At 34.2% G+C, this 19,749-nt stretch overlaps 1 protein-coding gene across 6 annotated transcripts in view; it reads right to left on the minus strand.

The window, feature by feature from the left end:
• plce1 (phospholipase C, epsilon 1) overlaps positions 1-16,622 on the minus strand; it is a 94,180-nt gene extending 77,558 nt beyond the window's left edge. For 5 of the 6 annotated variants that reach the window (XM_058062214.1, XM_058062213.1, XM_058062211.1 and 2 more), the window contains exons 1-5: positions 16,491-16,622; positions 7,659-7,939; positions 4,444-4,893; positions 2,772-3,146; positions 2,487-2,696 (exon numbers count right to left, since the gene is read on the minus strand). In XM_058062214.1, coding sequence (XP_057918197.1) covers positions 2,487-2,696; positions 2,772-3,146; positions 4,444-4,857 — 999 coding nt within the window. In that variant the 5' untranslated portion in view covers positions 4,858-4,893; positions 7,659-7,939; positions 16,491-16,622. The remainder of the gene's footprint in view (positions 1-2,486; positions 2,697-2,771; positions 3,147-4,443; positions 4,894-7,658; positions 7,940-16,490) is intronic. The other variant, XM_058062215.1, reaches the window with a different exon arrangement.
• Between the last annotated feature and the right edge of the window lie 3,127 nt (positions 16,623-19,749).

Below are 19,749 nucleotides of genomic sequence, written 5' to 3' on the forward strand. Positions count from 1 at the left end.
ACTTTGCTTTACTTTTATTTAACTTTTTACTTTACCTTTAACTTTACTTTGCTTTACTTTTATTTAACTTTTTACTTTACCTTTAACTTTACTTTGCTTTACTTTTAATTAACTTTTTACTTTTCCTTTCCTTTCCTTTAACTTTTTACTTTACTTTACCTTTACACTTTAACTTTACCTTACTTTTATTTAACTTTTTACTTTACCTTTAATTTTACTTTGCTTTACTTTTATTTAACTTTTTAATTTACCTTAAAACTTTACCTTACTTTTATTTAACTTTTTACTTTACCTTTAACTTTACTTTAACTTTTTACTTTACTTTAACTTTTTACTTTACTTTAACTTTTTACTTTACTTTAACTTTTTACTTTAACTTTTTACTTTACTTTAACTTTTTATTTTACTTTAACTTTTTACTTTACTTTAACTTTTTACTTTAACTTTTTATTTTACTTTAACTTTTTACTTTACTTTAACTTTTTACTTTAACTTTTTACTTTACTTTAACTTTACTTTACTGCCATGCAAGGGAGGGGCTTGTAGCATGGGAAGCAGAGCAGCCTCTCCTCTCTAAAAGAGGGCCATAAAGTCAAAAGTAACAAAAAAAATAAGAATATTAAATGTGAAAATTTGATCTAAGACTGACATTCATACTACACCTATCATAATATATATATTAAAAAATACTTCAATGGAATCTTTTTCAGTGCCAATACTCATTTCAGTGTAAAGACAGAAGCCAAAATGCATTTTTAATGCCAAAACTTAATTTTGGTGTTCTGGCTCTATACACACAGTAACTCCAGGCAAGGTGTCAGTGATGGAACACCATAAAACCTGACAAGCTGTCATGAAACCTCATGAACCTTCTTTCTCTTTGGGCTTTTCCCTTCAGGGATCGCCATAGCGAATCAATCTCCTCCATCCGTCCTCCTTCACGACGTCTATTAACCTCCTCTTTGGTCTTCCTCTACGCCTCCTACCTGGCAGCATCCTTCTACCAATATATTCACTATCTCTCCTCTGGACATGTCACAACCATCTCTTTAACTTTGTCTCCAAGGCCTCTAACATGTAATGTCCCTCTGATGTATTCCTTCCTGATCCTATCCATCATGGTCACTCCCAATGAGAACCTTCCACATCCTCATCTCTGCTGCCTCCAACTAACATGTAATGTTCCTCTGATGTACTCGTTCCTGATCCTATCCATCATGGTCACTCCCAATGAAAACCCTCCAAATCCTCATCTCTGCTACCTTCAGCTAACATGTAATGTTCCTCTGATGTACTCGTTCCTGATCCTATCCATCATGGTCACTCCCAATGAGAACCTCAGCATCCTCATCTCTGCTACCTCCAGTTGTGTTTCCTGTCTTTTGCATCTTCTGTCTTCTGCATCTGTCTCTGTCACATCAACTACCCTCATGTCCTCCTCTTTGGTCTTCCTCTACGTCTCCTACCTGGCAGCATCCTTCTACCAATATATTCACTATCTCTATTCACTAGTCTGGCCTCTCTGACTTTATCTCCAAGGCCTCCAACATGTAATGTCCCTCTAATGTACTTGTTCCTGATCCTATCCATCCTGGTCACTCCCAAATATCTCTCCTCTGGACATCTCAGTCTGGCCTCTCTGACTTTATCTCCAAGGCCTCTAACATGTAATGTCCCTCTGATGTACTCGTTCCTGATCCTATCCATCATGGTCATTCCCAATGAGAACCTCAGCATCCTCATCTCTGCTACCTCCGGCTAACATGTAATGTCCCGCTTATGTACTTGTTCCTGATCCTATCCATCATGGTCACTCCCAATGGGAACCTCCGCATCCTCATTTTTGCTACCCCCAGCTAACATGTAATGTCCCTCTTATGTACTTGTTCCTGATCCTATCCATCATGGCCACTCCCAATGGGAACCTCCGCATCCTCATCTCTGCTACCTCCGGTTCTGCTTCCCGTCTTTTCCTCAGTGGGACTGCCTCTAGGCCAAACAACATGGCTGGTCTCACCACAGTTTTGGATACCTTTCCTTTCATTTTAGGTGAAACATCACGCCTGACACTTTTCTCCACCCGTTCCATCCTGCCTGCGCAAGCTTCTCACCTTCTGTATCTCTTCTCCCTGTAACCTCACTCTTCCACATGGGTCCCTCTCATTCACACACACATATACTCTTGGCTACAGCTAATCTTCATTCTTCTCCTTTCCAGGACAAACCTCCATTCTTCTAGCATCTCCTCCATATGTTCCCTACTCTCACTACACATCACAATGTCATCTGCAAACATCATATGAAGATTCTTGTCTAACCTCATCTGTCAGCCTGTCCATCACCATAGCAAACAAAAAGGGGCTTAGGGTTGATCCCTGATGCAGTCCAACCTCCACCTTGAACTCCTCTTACAGTTCTCATACATGTCCTGCGTCACTTTAACATACTGAACCTTGTAGTATGTAGTATTTTTAGCAGCCCCATACCTTGTGCATCTTTGTCCAGACAAACTGCAACATCGTGGTGCAGATCCTACGGTGTTCCCCAACGTGTCGCATTCGGATTGGCCGAATATCCTTCTTGCTCGGTCGCCATGTCAAGTAGCAAACTACCTTCTCCCAGGCTTCCTCGGAGATGTGTCCTGACGGCAACGTCCGGACGATTGCTCTTGTTCCAGTGCAAACCGACTTGGTCATCTTAGAGACAGAGTGTCAGTGAATGCATCTCAATTTTTTTTTTTTCAACAGAAAGACATAAAAATCGTACCGTACCTTCTGATTGTTCTTAAAGAACCGCCTCACCAGAACGGTGGACCGATCATTACGGTTCCTTACAAATTCCGAGTCATGCTCTTCAACCTCCCCATCACTACTACTGCTGCTGCATCTCCCGTCCCGACATTCCGATGACATTCTCTCATCCTGCATGGATTCAAGTGATGCCCGTCGCAGGAAGAACGTTTCCAAGGAGCTTCTACTTGGCTTCTTATCCAAACCCTCGAATGTCACGTATTCGGTTTTGACTTGGTGCCTGCGGATGTGTCCATTGTGGCGCCGCTGACAGCGAGCGGGTAGCAGAGGGGAGATACAGGGAGACGATACCAGTGAATTGGGTTCGCTGGAGGAAGTGCAGCAGGATAGCGTTGTCTAAAAATACAAAATATTACAACGATTACATAAATATTGCAAGGAGAACATTATTATTAGATTATTATTAATCAATTAATTACTAAGGTTGGGGGATATTTTTTTTTTGTATGGTAATAGTTTTATTTCATTTGAACATGCATCAGATTACAATTGAATGCATCCCATAATCAGTTCACAGTTCCACATGTCCAAAAGGAGTAGGAAGAAGCAAAGCTTATTAACTCCTACCCCTCCATCTGGTACTTTTACAATCAGTAACTGTTACATTTGTTCACTTCCTGCTTTCCTAATATAGTTTAAGGGTTTTTGTTTTTTTTTTTATTAAAATGTTTTGTCCCGTACCGAAGTACGAGGTGATATGACAATTTAATTTAATTTAATTTAATTTAATTTAAATAAAATAAAATAAAATAAAATAAAATAAAATAAAATAAAATAAAATAAAATAAAATAAAATAAAATAAAATAAAATAAAATAAAATAAAATAAAATAAAATAAAATAAAATAAAATAAAATAAAATAAAATAAAATTAAATAAAATTAAATTAAATTAAATTGTCATATCACCTCGTACTTCGGTACGGGACAAAACATTTTAATAAAAAAAAAAACAACAAAAAAAAACCCCTTAAGCTATATTAGGAAAGCAGGAAGTGAACAAATAGGTAGGTTTTAATAAGCTTTGCTTCTTCCTACTCCTTTCGGACATGTGGAACTGTGAACTGATTATGGGATGCATTCAATTGTAATCTGATGCATGTTCAAATGAAATAAAACCATTACCATTACCACACACACAACTTAATTTAAGCTAACTTCTATTCTCGCTTAAATTAAATTAAATTAAATTAAATTAAATTAAATTAAATTAAATTAAATTAAATTAAATTAAATTAAATTAAATTAAATTAAATTAAATTAAATTAAATTAAATTAAATTAAATTAAATTAAATTAAATTAAATTAAATTTAATTTAATTTAATTTAATTTAATTTAATTTAATGCATTATGTTATACATTATATACGTTAATGTAATGTTACAATGTTAAAATAGAACTGTGAACTGATTATGTGATGCACTCAATTGTAATCTGATGCATGTTCAAATTAAATAAAACCAAAATATCGTCTCGTCTCATTCTCTTGAACCGAATATTGTGTATCATCGTGTATCATGACACCCCCAATAATAACCATTCCTTAGATAAACAGGGCTGTTGTTCTAGACTGGACTATTGTGCAAAACCGAACCATAGCGCTTGGTGTAAACGTGGGCTAAAGTAGATGCTACCTTATGGAACTCCAGCGTTGACACAGGCAGGCTGGAGCGACGGACGTGCCGCCGGTTGGCCCAAAAGATGCTGGAGCTGAACTTGGATGTGGGACTCTGGTTGTCGCCAAAGTCCAGATGCCGCAAAGATCGTCCTGATCCGAGCTTTGAAGTTAGTCCGTCCATTTTTTTACCAACCAATAGCTTCTCCTCGAAATATTTCTGGTCCAAAATGGCGTCTTTCTCACAGTCGCATAACAACTTCCTGTAGTAAAAAAGAGCGGGGCTGTTGCACTGCTTGGGCAGCCAAGATTGATCCGGGTGCTGACGGACTTCCCGGCCGTCATTTGACTGTCTGGTTTCCCTGTCGGACGGAGGTGTTGAACGCTTATCCAGGACGGTTCCGACTGAGGTTTGATTTTCTTCGGTGGCCATTAGCGTCTGCAGGCAGCGTTGTCGTACTGCTGTTGGCTGAAAAGGAGTCAGGATTTACTGTCAGGGGGCAATAAACGTTCTTTAATTATCTGAGAAGTTTCAGCTGCCAGTCATATTTGTTCGTGCAATTATAGACTCCATAAAGCAGCAGAAGGAAATGAGCTATGCAGAGGAAATTAACTCTGCAGCTTTATTACATATGAAGGCGGTATTATGTTGTGTTTAAAAATGTGAAGAAATAAGCTCTAAAATAAAAATGAGAAGAATAAATGATCCACTAATGTCGTGGTTTAAAGTCACGGTTCATGAACAAAATGCAAAATAAAAAATGGCGCCGCTACCAAATCGATGGCAAGGTTTCTCTTTATCGTGATACAGTTATACTATGTTTAAAAATGTGGAAAAATAAGCTCTTCATAAAAATTAGAAGAATAAATGATCCACTAATGTCGTGGTTTAAAGTCACAATTCATGAACAAAATGGCGCCGCTACCAAATCGTTGGCAAGGTTTCTCTTTATCGTGAGACATTTATACTGTTATACTATGTTTAAAAATGTGGAAAAATAAGCTCTTCATAAAAATTAGAAGAATAAATGATCCACTAATGCCGTGGTTTAAAGTCACGATTCATGAAAAAAATGCAAAACAAAAAATGGCACCGCTACCAAATTGTTGGCAAGGTTTCTCTTCATCGTGAGACAGTTATACTGTTATACTATGTTTAAAAATGTGGAGAAATAAGCTCTAAAATGAAAATGAGAAGAATAAATGATCCACTTTTGTTCATGAACAAAATGCTAAATAAAAAATGGCGCCGCTACCAAATCGTTGGCAAGGTTTCTCTTTATCGTGAGACAGTTATACTGTTATACTATGTTTAAAAATGTGGAGAAATAAGCTCTAAAATAAAAATGAGAAGAATAAATGATCTACTAATGTCGTGGTTTAAAGTCACGGTTCATGAAAAAAATGCTAAATAACGGCGCCGCTACCAAATCGTTGGCAAGGTTTCTCTTTATCGTGAGACAGTTATACTATGTTTAAAAATGTGGAGGAATAAGCTCTTCATAAAAATGAGAAGATTAAATGATCCACTAATGTCGTGGTTTAAAGTCACGATTCATGAAAAAAATGCTAAACAAAAAATGGCGCCGCTACCAAATCGTTGGCAAGGTTTCTCTTTATCGTGAGACAGTTCTACTATGTTTAAAAATGTGGAGAAATAAGCTCTAAAATAAAAATGAGAAGAATAAATGATCCACTAATGTCATGGTTTAAAGTCACGATTCATGAACAAAATGGCGCCGCTACCAAATCGATGGCAAGGTTTCTCTTTATTGTGAGACAGTTATACTATGTTTAAAAATGTGGAAAAATAAGCTCTAAAATAAAAATGAGAAGAATAAATGATCCACTAATGTCGTGGTTTAAAGTCACAGTTCATGAACAAAATGCAAAAAAAAAAAATGGCGTCGCTACCAAATCGATGGCAAGGTTTCTCTTTATCGTGAGACAGTTATACTGTTATACTATGTTTAAAAATGTGGAGAAATAAGCTCTAAAATAAAAATGAGAAGAATAAATGATCCACTAATGTCGTGGTTTAAAGTCACGATTCATGAACAAAATGGCGCCGCTACCAAATCGTTGGCAAGGTTTCTCTTTATCGTGAGACGGTTATACTGTTTATACTATGTTTAAAAATGTGGAGAAATAAGCTCTAAAATAAAAATGAGAAGAATAAATGATATACTAATGTCGTGGTTTAAAGTCACGGTTCATGAACAAAATGCAAAATAAAAAATGGCGCCGCTACCAAATCGTTGGCAAGGTTTCTCTTTATCGTGAGACAGTTATACTATGTTAAAAAATGTGGAGAAATAAGCTCTTCATAAAAATGAGAAGAATAAATGATCCACTAATGTCGTGGTTTAAAGTCACAGTTCATGAACAAAATGCAAAAAAAAAAAAATGACGCCGCTACCAAATCGATGGCAAGGTTTCTCTTTATCGTGAGACAGTTATACTATGTTTAATAATGTGGAGAAATAAGCTCTAAAATAAAAATGAGAAGAATAAATGATCCACTAATGTCGTGGTTTAAAGTCACGGTTCATGAACAAAATGCTAAATAAAAAATGGCGCCGCTACCAAATTGTTGGCAAGGTTTATCTTTATCGTGACACAGTTATACTGTTATACTATGTTTAAAAATGCGGAGAAATAAGCTCTTGTGATGCCTGTCTGTAAATCACGTGGCGGAAAAATATATCGGCGAACCCTCGCGTATATCGGCCGATACCGATTCAAGTAAAGAACGCAAATATCGGCCCCATATATCGGCCCGATGTATCGGCCGGCCGATATGATGACTGTGATGCCTGTCTGTAAATCATGTGGCGGAAAAATATATCGGCGAATCCTCGCGTATATCGGCCGATACCGATTCAAGTAAAGAACGCAAATATTGGCCTGATATATCGTCATCATATATATATATATCGGCATCATATCGATGCTAGATAAAACTTAAACTACCACAGAAAAGTTTTGCACATGGTTGAATATTTATTCCTTTTAAATATCGACCCAAGCAAAATCGGCCATCGGCTAAGGGTGATGGAAAAAAATCGGTATTGGCATCGGCCGGAAAAAAACAATATCGGTCGATCCCTAGTCTGCACTGTATCTGTTTACTAGACAGGTGAATATATCGTGAGCCCGTTATACTTTGTGTCGCTTACTGTAAATAAATGTAACTCTACACCCCAAGAATCGACCCAATGTCACAGTACTCACACAAATGATCAGATGGATCCAAACCGGGTCATGATAAGTCCATCTCCGTCCTTCAAAGTTCCATCATGGGAACAATTTAGTCAAATGAAATGTCCAGCGACCTCTTGAGTGGTTCGTGTTGTCGTGGAAACAGAAGCTTGTGCAGCTGCAAGAACTGCCTGATAATGAAAGTACAAATACGACCCTGGAGGCTTGAGGAATTTCCTTGACGGTGCAGCTTACTACAAGGCTGGGTGTGTGCGCCGGGTCTGGACATGTAACTCTGGGAATATATTCAAGTCCTGAGGGGAAAACACAAAAGGAACACAAGTCATCAATCATTGTTTGTTGACATTTACAAGTAAATTGTTACACAAAAGAAACATAGAAATAGTCAAATATGCCTTCCCTTCTGTCAGTTCTTACTGTGCAACCAGCTGTGTGTAAAAATGTACTAATCATAATCATACATTTTAAATGCAAACAACGCACAACGATGAGCCAATTCAAGAAACAATACAAGCAGTTGATGTTTGCTAAATACAAGGATGAAGAGTCTTGAACCAGTCATGATGTGCTATATATATATCACTATATTGACACTTACTATGGCACCCATTATGTCATTGGATGGTCATATCACCTCGTATTTTGGTACGAGGTACATTATTAAAAAAAAACAAAAAAAACAAAAAAATTAAACTATATTAAAACTATATTAAAAATGAAAACAATTAAAATTAAAATTTAAATTTAAAAAAAATAAATAAAATGAAAATAATAAGAATAAGAAAAAAATTTATTAAAAAATAAGTACATAAAAAAACTTAAACTATATTAGGAAAGCAGGAAGTGAACAAATGTAACAGTTAGTGATTGTAAAAGTACCAGATGGAGGGGTAGGATTTAATAAGCTTTGCTTCTTCCTACTCCTTTTGGACATGTGGAACTGTGAACTGATTACGTGATGCATTCAATTGTAAACTGATGCATGTTGAAATGAAATAAAACCATTTAAAAAAATAATTAAAAAAATAAAAACAATTTAAAAAATTAATTAAAAAAATTAAATAAAAAACTTAAATTATATTAGGAAAGCAGGAAGTGAACAAATGTAACAGTTACTGATTGTAAAAGTACCAGATGGAGGGGTAGGATTTAATAAGCTTTGCTTCTTCCTACTCCTTTTGGACATGTGGAACTGTGAACTGATTATGGGATGCATTCAATTGTAATCTGATGCATGTTCAAATGAAATCAAACATGCACATAAACCAACAACCCATACTTGTTAGGTCAACAGAAATTGGACCAGTGCGGCAAAAACTACCAAAATAGACGTTGCCCAAAGTGTGAAATGAGAATGCTCCATTGGAAAAAAAACAGGGGATTATTCCCCATGGCAACCTACTCCCCATCAAGCCTTAGGTGTGAATAGGTCACACCTCTAGCAGCCCCAAAGATGCTATGTATACGGTGATGCATTACAATAGGATATGTCAGAACATCCCATCCCTGCTTAAACCCTAATATGTCAGAATTATGAAACTGTATTTGACACAGGATACAGTATCATAATCTCATTATAGTTTTTTTATGCAGTATAATTGCCACATTTCTCAACCCGTTCAAGCCATTCCAACATCAAAAGCATTCAGCCATTTTTCACATACCAAGAATTCCCACTTTTCTTGACCTATTCCCATTTTACGGAATACAAAATGCCTTTGATCTAAAGAGTTCTAAATACCTCCACATCTATCAACTAACTTCAAGGAAAAACTTTAAACACTTTTTAGCTATTTTCATGGGTAGACACATATATAACACTTCATGCTAGGTGTTAGCATGCTAATGTTAGCATGTTATAATAGCATTTTTAGCTATTTTCCATACGTAGACATATATAAAAGCTTTGCATTATATGCTAGATTTTAGCATGCTAATATTAACATAGCTAGCCAGCTAACATTAGCATAGTTCCATTGTTAGCCATTTTCATAGACACACCTGTATAAACTATAAACTTTTTATGCTAGGTGTTAGCATAATCACATTAGCATTGTTAACTTGCTAACATTAACATAGTAGCTTTTCTTAATATTTTCAGAAGTAGACGCACGCAGATATAAACACTTTACGCATGCTAATGTTAGCATTACAAGCATGCTAATAACATTGCTAGCCAGCTAACATTAGCATTGTTCCATTGTTAGCCATTTTCATAGACACACACCTGTATAAACTATAAACTTATTATGCTAGTTGTTAGCATGGTCACGTTAGCATTGTTAACATGCTAACATTAACATAGTAGCTTTTCTTGCAATTTTCAGAAGTAGACGCATGCAGATATAAACACTTTATGCATGCTAATGTTAGCATTACAAGCATGTTAATATTAACATTGCTAGCCAGCTAACGTTAGCATAGTTCCATTGTTAGCCATTTTCATAGACACACACCTGTATAAACTATAAACTTTTTATGCTAGGTGTTAGCATAATCACATTAGCATTGTTAGCATGCTAACATTAACATAGTAGCTTTGACATTTTCAGAAGTAGACGCACACAGATATAAACACTTGCTAGGTGTTTGCATGCTAATGTTAGCATTACAAGCATGTTAATATGAGCATAGTAGCATTTTTAGCTGTTTTTATTGATAGACTATTATATAAACACTTAACATTATCATGCTAAGTGTTAGCACGCATGGCGCTTGTGGTGGAGGTTTGTGCTTTCTAGGTTATTTAATTTGAAAAAAATGCACTAGTGTGAAAGCTTTTCTTCCCATCATTCACACACACCAGTGACCTGGAAAGACCTGCTTGGAAAAATTATTTCTCAAATACCAGAAGGTTCTTCTTCTGTTTGGGTCAAAACGGTACAACAACATTTTGTAAACGCTAGTCAAGTAAACTGGCATTAAACGTCTGATCGCGGTTACGTGACTCAAAACAGGTAAGAGAGGAATGTGGCGGTAAAAACCCGAAGGTTAAAAAACACATCACCATGACTCCTTCACTTGACTGACAAAAAAATTTTGCTGAGTCACACATGCAAAAATGTCCCTGAACTTTATTAACACCTAATGATAATAAAAATAATAATAATAATAGGAAGACGTTTTGATCGACTATGGCGGTTGCGCCATCTGTACTGGAAGTGTGTCTGCAGCATCATCAGCCAGACAAGCCATAAAAGCGGACACAATGACAAAGACTTGTTGGAAGAATGGGAGGCTTATACACTATGGAGAAATAACTGTGGTTTTATGATGACTTCATCTGCTTTCATGTTACTGTTGCATAAAGCGTATTATGACTGGAAATGTGCTCACGGAAGGAAGAGCGAAGGCAAATCAGAGCAAAGTGCACCAGTAGTAGTAAAAAATGTCAGTGTTGTTATTTGGCCTATCACATGTTTGGGTCCATACAAGGATAAGGGTTAAAAAGGACACGTTTACTCAAACAGTTTCGCCACATTGTTGCTTTAGTCAATCAGTCGGTATTGGCAGGGTTTAGACATCACACTTTTTATTATTATAAATAGGCATCAAATTTCATAGTGTTATGCTTCAAAATATAGGGTCACTTCAGTATCTGAGCACTTTTTAAAGTCAAACAAAAGTAATGGTAATGGTTTTATTTTATTTGAAAATGCATCAGATTACAATTGAATGCATCCCATAATCAGTTCACAGTTCCACATGTCCAAAAGGAGTAGGAAGAAGCAAAGCTTACTAAATCCTACCCCTCCATCTGGTACTTTTACAATCAGTAACTGTTACATTTGTTCACTTCCTGCTTTCCTAATATAGTTAAAGTTTTTTTGTATTTATTTTAATGTATTTATTTGCATTTGTATTTATTTTTATTTATTTATATTTACGTTTTTAATTTTAATTTTAATTTTAATTTTAATTTTATCATGTACTGAAGTAACTGTTACATTTGTTCACTTCCTGCTTTCCTAATATAGTTTAAGTTTTTTTATGTATTTATTTTTATGCATTTGTATTTATTTTATGTTTTTATGTTTTTATATTTATATATTTATATATTTATATATTTATATATTTATATATTTATATATTTATATATTTATATATTTATATATTTATATATTTATATATTTATATATTTATATATTCATATATTCATATATTTATATATTCATATATTCATATATTCATATATTCATATATTTATATGTTTTTACATTTATGTTTTTACGTTTAATTTTAATAATAATAGTAATTTTAATCATGTACTGAAGTACGAGGTGATACGACCATACAAAGTCACACTTTAAAACCTGCAGCACAATAATAAGGAAAAAAATCTCAAAGTATCTTTTTTTTGGTTGATCAGCTAAACTGTGACCTCCCTCAGGCAAGCAAAGCAAATTACTCTTCCAGGAAAAATCTCAGCCTCGGGCCAAGAGTGCAGACAAACACACACATAGATATGTACACACAACCAGGTCACACAGACTGACAAGTGCACTGACCAAGAACGCTGTCCATTCAACATCACACAACATCTTTGAATGTCTTATATTTAGATAATTTAGCCATTTTTATACTTGAAAATGTTTAAATTAATTTTGATACATTTTCATGTGTTTATTTTCATTTTTATGTGATTATTATTTTTATTTCTATGTGTTTATTTGTATGTGTTTATTTTAATTTGTGTGTTAATTTTAATTTTAATTTGTATGTGTTAATTTAAATTTAAATTTTTTTCATTTATGTATTTTCATTTTCATTGTTTTTGTTTTCATTTTAATATAGTTATGTATATAATTAAAATTAAAATTTTTAAAATTAAAATCTTTAATTTAATTTTAATTAAAATTTTAATTAAAATTTTGATTTTAATTTTAATTTTAATTTTAATTTTAATTTTAATTTTAATTTTAATTTTAATTTTAATTTTAATTTTAATTTTAATTTTAATTTTAATTTTAATTTTAATTTTAATTTTAATTTTAATTTTAGAGATTATAGCGGCGCATGTAGACACTCCATTGGAATATTCCTTTCCATATATACTATTTTTGGAAAGGTCAACTCATGTAAACGTGGCTACTAACATACTGTAAAAATGACTATGTATTTTTGTATTTTGCTATTCATAAGTGAGTCCCAGCGTTGTATATGAGGTCATGGGGGGAGACATAATTTTGGAAGCATTCCTACATTATTGTTTTCAGACCTTCACTCACACATAAAAGCCTCCTCATGTTCATTCATGTGAATCATTCCTCAGCTCATCACAAAGAATGACTCACAGCCTGGTGGTGTTGGGATTCGAACACCAAAAGGTTTCTTTTCAAAACCGACGAGACAAATGAACATGACAGCCCCCAAAAGCTGCTCAGGGGCCCTCGAAGAAAAAAAAAAAAAAAAAAAACCCGGCTAAATACTTCAAACTGGCACTTTAGCATTCCTGCAGAATAATCGGTAGGTCAGGAATGCACTTTTATGATGCGGGGGGGCGAATAAGAAAAACGCTCCAATCTCTATCAGATATCTGCAAGCTGTCAATCAACAGCCATGTGACAGTAGGGGGGAGGGGCTTAGTGACAAAAAAAGACTAGAACAGGACAGTGTGGATACACGCTGTACCGTGCTGTAATATTTGTATTTTTAACCGTTGCTATGTCAGCGTCCGAACATCGCTTTAAAATACAAAAAAATTAATCAATGATTTCTGTAAAAAATATGTATATTTAAGATATTTTTGCATATTTTTTTGGACCAAAAAATTTAACATTTCCAAGCATAAAATGGCTAAATTAACTTAAATACAAATAGAGTTGAGTATAAGTAACAGTATTCTACATTGTAATTGTTTGATGAAATAAGCAACAAGGTTGGAACATGCTTTATTTGGGTTTTAATTTTGGTTTAATTTAGTTTAATTTAATTGTTTTAATTATCTCACAAAATGTATAATAATAATAATAATAATAATAATCAGGATAATAAAACAGGTTACTGTTGCGGCCATAGCGAACAAACAAGCTAAAATGCAACTCTGAAATCCACCATTTTGTTCCACGGGTTGGTTTAACAATAGGGGTGCTATTTCACGTCTAGAGGTCTCTAATTAAATAAAATGCACAGTATTTCGATTATCGGAAACAGGTTTTCTATGTCATAACAACATAAATACTTCATTTATCAATGGAATTTTGTGGAAATTCACTTATCGCATTCGAGTCCGGAACCAATTAATCGGAATAAACGAGGAACAACAGTACTTTTTCCATATTTAAATTTTTTTTCTGAATAAAATCGCTTTCAGCAGAAAAACCTGCTATTTTGAAGCTAAAACGCAACTCTGAAATCCCGACCGCTTCCTGTTTGATTTTGCTCCACAGGTTGGTTTAACAATAGGGGTGCTATTTCACGTCTAGAAGTCTCTAATAAAAGTAAAATGCACAGTATTTTGATTATCAGAAACAGGTTTTCACACAAAATAAGATCAAGAATGAAGAAAATCAATCAATCAGTAATAAATAAATATAATAATAAAACAGCAAATCATTAAAAATTAAGAAACCACATATAGTTGGTGGGTAGACAAATTATTTTTTTCAGATTAAAATGAACAAAGCATTATTAGAGCCCTGTAGACATGACAAAACACGACTATAGTCACATTTATACTTTTTATTTACAACATATTGCGCAACTGCAGGGTCTTGAGACACATGCTAACTCACAAACTAGAGAGCTAGCGACCTAAACGGTAGCCTTCAAGTTATTTCCTTTAAACTTAAATAGCCAAAAACTTACCACTTCCACACGGATAGGGAGGATAACTATTAACAGTTATTTAACCTTTAACATGAACATTAATCAAACATAATAATTTTTTCTGGGTACATGATACCATACAGCATCCATATCAAACTTGCGCGGGGCCGCACTAACATTAAAGTTTCATATCAAGGCGGGGGCCTTGTGTTTGAGACCCCTGATCTATAATAAAAAAAATAAATACTAAAAAAGGGGGAAATGGATATAAAACGACAAGCTGTAATGTGCAGCAGTGTGCGCTCCACTGTCAACACTGGGCGCTCATTGCAAAAAACACACAAATGACTTTTCATGGTGAAAAGCACATATGGTTTTGATTAGAGAGCTGGGCGTGCAGTGGAAAGAGAGCGAAAAGCGCTATTATGTGTGTGTGTGTGTTTGTGTGTGTGTGTGTGTGTGTGTGTGTGTAAAGTGACAACAGAGGGAAAGGGGCTGACTGTATTTTCACTGCCAGTGAGCGCTAGCGTGTTTGCAACAGCAGAAGAAAACGATGACTCATGAAGAAGACTGCTCAACTTGTCATGGTTTGGGGGGGGGGGGTGAAGAAGAAGAAGAAGAAGAAGAAAAAGAAGTAGTGTCAAGATTTATGTTTGTGTGATAGTAAGATGAGTAGAACATGAAAGTCCCATATTAACCCAAATATTTGTGTCTGATATGTGTGAGTGACAGGAAGAAAAGCACCGAGACAGGTGAAGACTTCACCTGTTGATTTGCTATTTACACTATTATCTTAAAATTACCACTATAACTCTTGCTCTGGGCTGCATAGTGCTCGAGTGGTTAGCACGCAGGCCTCACAGCTAGGAGACCCGAGTTCAATTCCACCCTGTGTGGAGTTTGCGTGGGTTTTCTCCGGGGTACTCCGGTTTCCTCGCACATTCCAAAAAACATGCTAGGTTAATTAGCGACTCCAAATTGTCCATAGGTATGAATGTGAGTGTGAATGGTTGTTTGTCTATATGTGCCCTGTGATTGGCTGGCCACCAGTCCAGGGTGTACCCGCCTCTCGCCCGAAGACAGCTGGGATAGGCTCCAGCACCCCCCTCGACCCTCATGAGGATAAGATTAATTAATTAATTCATGTAACATTTAGAGGGCTTCTTGGATGCACGGTGTGCGAGTGGTTAGCACGCAGGCCTCACAGCTAGGAGATGCGAGTTCAATTCCACCCTCAGCCATCTTTGTGTGGAGTTTGCATGTTCTCCCCGAGGGTTTTCTCCGGGTACTCCGGTTTCCTCCCACATTCCAAAAACATGCTAGGTTAATTAGCGACTCCAAATTGTCCATAGGTATGAATGTGAGTGTGAATGGTTGTTTGTCTGTGCAAACGCTCGTTTTAAATGACCGATTCTTAATGTATATTGGATAAATAAAGTAAAAATCATCCTCAAAGTGCACTTGTAGTGGTCACATGAAAAGTAGGATTTTTTGATTATCAAAAAACATGTAAATATCTATGCTGTTTGCTTTAAAATACATTTTCATAGCTTAAATTATTCTATATTTTATAGCACGGTTGTCTGTGGGTGTATCAATTTTAAAGCAATGGGGACCAAAGGTACTATTTTCCGGGTTAAAATCTGCTCTAACTTATTTAATATTTAGGCTATAGAAGTAAATGAGGCATCAAATTAAAGTTCTTTATCAGATATGATTAATCACAGATTATTTTCTGATATTTATTGTCTTTTTGGTGTTATTTTCCACTAGTGCCTCCACTTTAAACATATTGTGTGAATGTCCACTACAATAAAAGTTCAGAGGTCAGGGCACCCCAACAGGCATGTTTATATGCACTTTTAAAACATCAACAACAGTTAAATCCGATTAATTAATTCCCACTAAAACACATTATACTAACAAATATTGCAAGTTCGGATATTTAGTACCAACAAACAAACATTGTCGTGTTAGCATGGCGAGACGCACGTATAGTCGTGCTCGCTAACAACAAACAAACAAACACTCTGCAGTCTCTAGTCATAGTTTAAACATTTTAAAGGCAAAACTTACCGTGTTGTGTGGTTTAGATGCATTTAGCATCCATTTAAAAGAGTCAGGTGTTGGAGAAGTTTCTCCCCGAAGCGGACGACTTCATTGAACAAGCGAGAGCCACACACTCTTTGCTGATGCGTTCGGGGACACTTTGGAAAAGCCATGCTTTGGAATCACCGTCTTCGTTTTGCACGAGGAAACACCGGAAACTACATGTATGACACATATTCTATTCTATAATTAATTGCTTTTATATTTTTCATAATAAAAACAATGTTGAATGCTAATAGTTCACATGTACGTCTATAACAATATCCGAATGTATTTGAATGCAGCACTTCAGTAGCTAGTCGTTCACATGTATGTCTATCACAATATCCGAATGTATTTGAATGCAGCACTTCAGTAGCTACTTAACTGTGGACAGGGGGACAATACGCGTGATTAGTGTGTGTGTGTGGATGTGCGTGTGTGTGGATGTGCGTGTGTGTGTGTCACCACATTGGAATGTGTACTCATTACGGCCAGATGTGTATTTTATGCCGTCCTATATGTTATTGTGTTTTTTTCCCCCGTACACTCACACCCGATGATCCCTAACCATCAGGCACTGTATCGGCAAAATTAAATGTGTACATTAATTTTGGATTTTATTTTTTAATATTAATATAGATTTTATTATTTTATTACATTTATTACATTTATAAATATAAAATATAAATAATTAAAAAAATGTCTACTCATTATGGCCAGATTTGGCCCGATGATCCCTAACCATCAGGCACTGTATCAGCAAAATTAAATGTGTACATTAATTTTGGATTTTATTTATTTAATATTAATATTTATTTTATTTATTTTATTTATTTTATTTATTTTATTTATTTTATTTATTTTATTTATTGTATTTAATTTATTTAATTTATTTATTTTGTGTATTTTATTTATTTTATTACATTTATTACATTTATTAATATAAAATTTAAATAATTAAAAAAATGTCTACTCATTATGCCAGATTTGGCCAAATGATCCCTAACCATCAGGCACTGTATTGGCCAAATTAAATGTGTACATTAATTTTGGATTTTATTTTTTTAATATTAATATAGAATTTATTAAATTTATTTATTAAATATATTTATTAATTTTATTTATGTATTTATTTATTTATTGCATTTATTAAATTTATTGAATTTATTAATATAAAATTAAATGTATGTAATGTAATATGTAATATGTTATTGTGCTTTTTTTCCCCCGTACACTTACACGATCCCTAACCATCAGGCACTGTATCGGCAAAATTAAATTTTGGGGGATTTTATTTTTTTATATTACTATAGAATGTATTTATTTTATTTATTTGTTTATTAAATTTATTGAATTTATTAAATTAATATAATAAAATTAAAATAATAAAAAAGTCTACTCATTATGGCCAGATGTGTATTTTATGCCGTCCTATATGTTATTGATATTTTTTTATATTAATATAGAATTTATTAAATTTATTTATTCAATCTATTTATTTATTTATTTGTTTATTACATTTATTTAATTTATTGAATTTTTTGAATTTATTAAATTTACTCAATTTATTAATATAAAATTAAAATAATAAAAAAGAATAAACCTCCAGACTCACACCAATGTTTTGTATGTTTGGTACAGTGTTTTCATTTGATATTTTGCTTTTCCTTAGTTTTATACATCAGAACATCACAATAGCATTGGCTGACTATGAGCTCTTGGGAGCACACCATGGATCAAACACACCCAACCGTGGGCTCAAAGAGGTTGGGGACCACTGCAGTCTTTTTGAAAAGCAACACGATTGTCCTTTCAACCTCACAGCCTATATAACTGCCTATTCCACTCCAACTTGGAAAATGAGGGATTATTTTCCTCCGCTTTGTGCACTGATGGGAAGCATGATGCCATCCTGCAGGAATGTGCAATCCCCCCATCAAAAAAAAAAAAAAAAATCCTCAAACACTCCTCCTTACCCAGGAGGCTGTGGACACATTTTTGGGATTCCCCCATCGTCTTGATAAAAGATGTGGTATTTTATTATACTAGTACACCAATAAATGAGCTCCCAGGGGCACATCTGATATTAATATATAGCCTTATTATATATGTCTATATATATTTTCAGGCAACCAGTCCAGGGTGTACCCCAAAGTCAGCTGGGATAGGCTCCAGCATACCCCCGCGATACTAATGATAATAAAATACGTGGATTTATAGTGTTCAATCACTTCAACAGGCAGTGACTTATTAGGTCTCAAAGGAGGGTGCAGTGAATTCAGCATACATTAGTCAATTCCGCCCCCTAGTGTCTAGAAACACACATTGCATCCATATAAAATACATATAAAATCACAACCTGTAGAAAGTCTATTCACCATTATTTTAATAACTATTATATAATTTAAAAACATGTATTTTTATACATATTTTTAAATATTTGATTTTTTTTTTAAATAGTAAGCACATGCTTGAGTAAAAACACATTGTTTTGAACCACAAAAAACCTTGGTACTTGGTTTGTTAAAATAAAATAAAATAAAATAAAATAAAATACCCACGCGACGCTAATGAGGATAATAAAATACGTGGATTTATAGTGTTCAATTACTTCAACAGGCAGTGACTGATGAGCTCTCAAAGGAGGGTGCAGTGAATTCAGCATACATTAGTCAATTCCGCCCCCTAGTGTCTAGAAATACACATTACATCCATATAAAATACAGTTGCAATCCCAACCCATAGAAAGTCTATTCACAATTATTTTAATAACTATTATATAATTTAAAAACATGTATTTTTATACATATTTTTAAATATTTGAATTTTTTTTAAATAGTAAGCACATGCTTGAGTAAAAACACATTGTTTTGAACCACAAAAAACCTTGGTTCGTGGTTTGTTAATTTAAAATTGGGCATCAAAATAAAATAAAATAAAATAAAATAAAATAAAATAAAATAAAATAAAATAAAATAAAATAAAATAAAATAAAATAAAATAAAATAAAATAAAATAAAAATACCCACGCGACGCTAATGAGGATAACAAAATACGTGGATTTATAGTGTTCAATTACTTCAACAGGCAGTGACTGATTAGGTCTCAAAGGAGGGTGCAGTGAATTCAGCATACATTAGTCAATTCCGCCCCCTAGTGTCAAGAAACACACATTACATCCATATAAAATACAGTTGCAATCCCAACCTGTAGAAAGTCTATTCACAATTATTTTAATAACTAT

The sequence above is a fragment of the Doryrhamphus excisus genome, chromosome 22, assembly GCF_030265055.1.
Source record: "Doryrhamphus excisus isolate RoL2022-K1 chromosome 22, RoL_Dexc_1.0, whole genome shotgun sequence".
Taxonomy (NCBI): Eukaryota; Metazoa; Chordata; class Actinopteri; order Syngnathiformes; family Syngnathidae; genus Doryrhamphus; species Doryrhamphus excisus.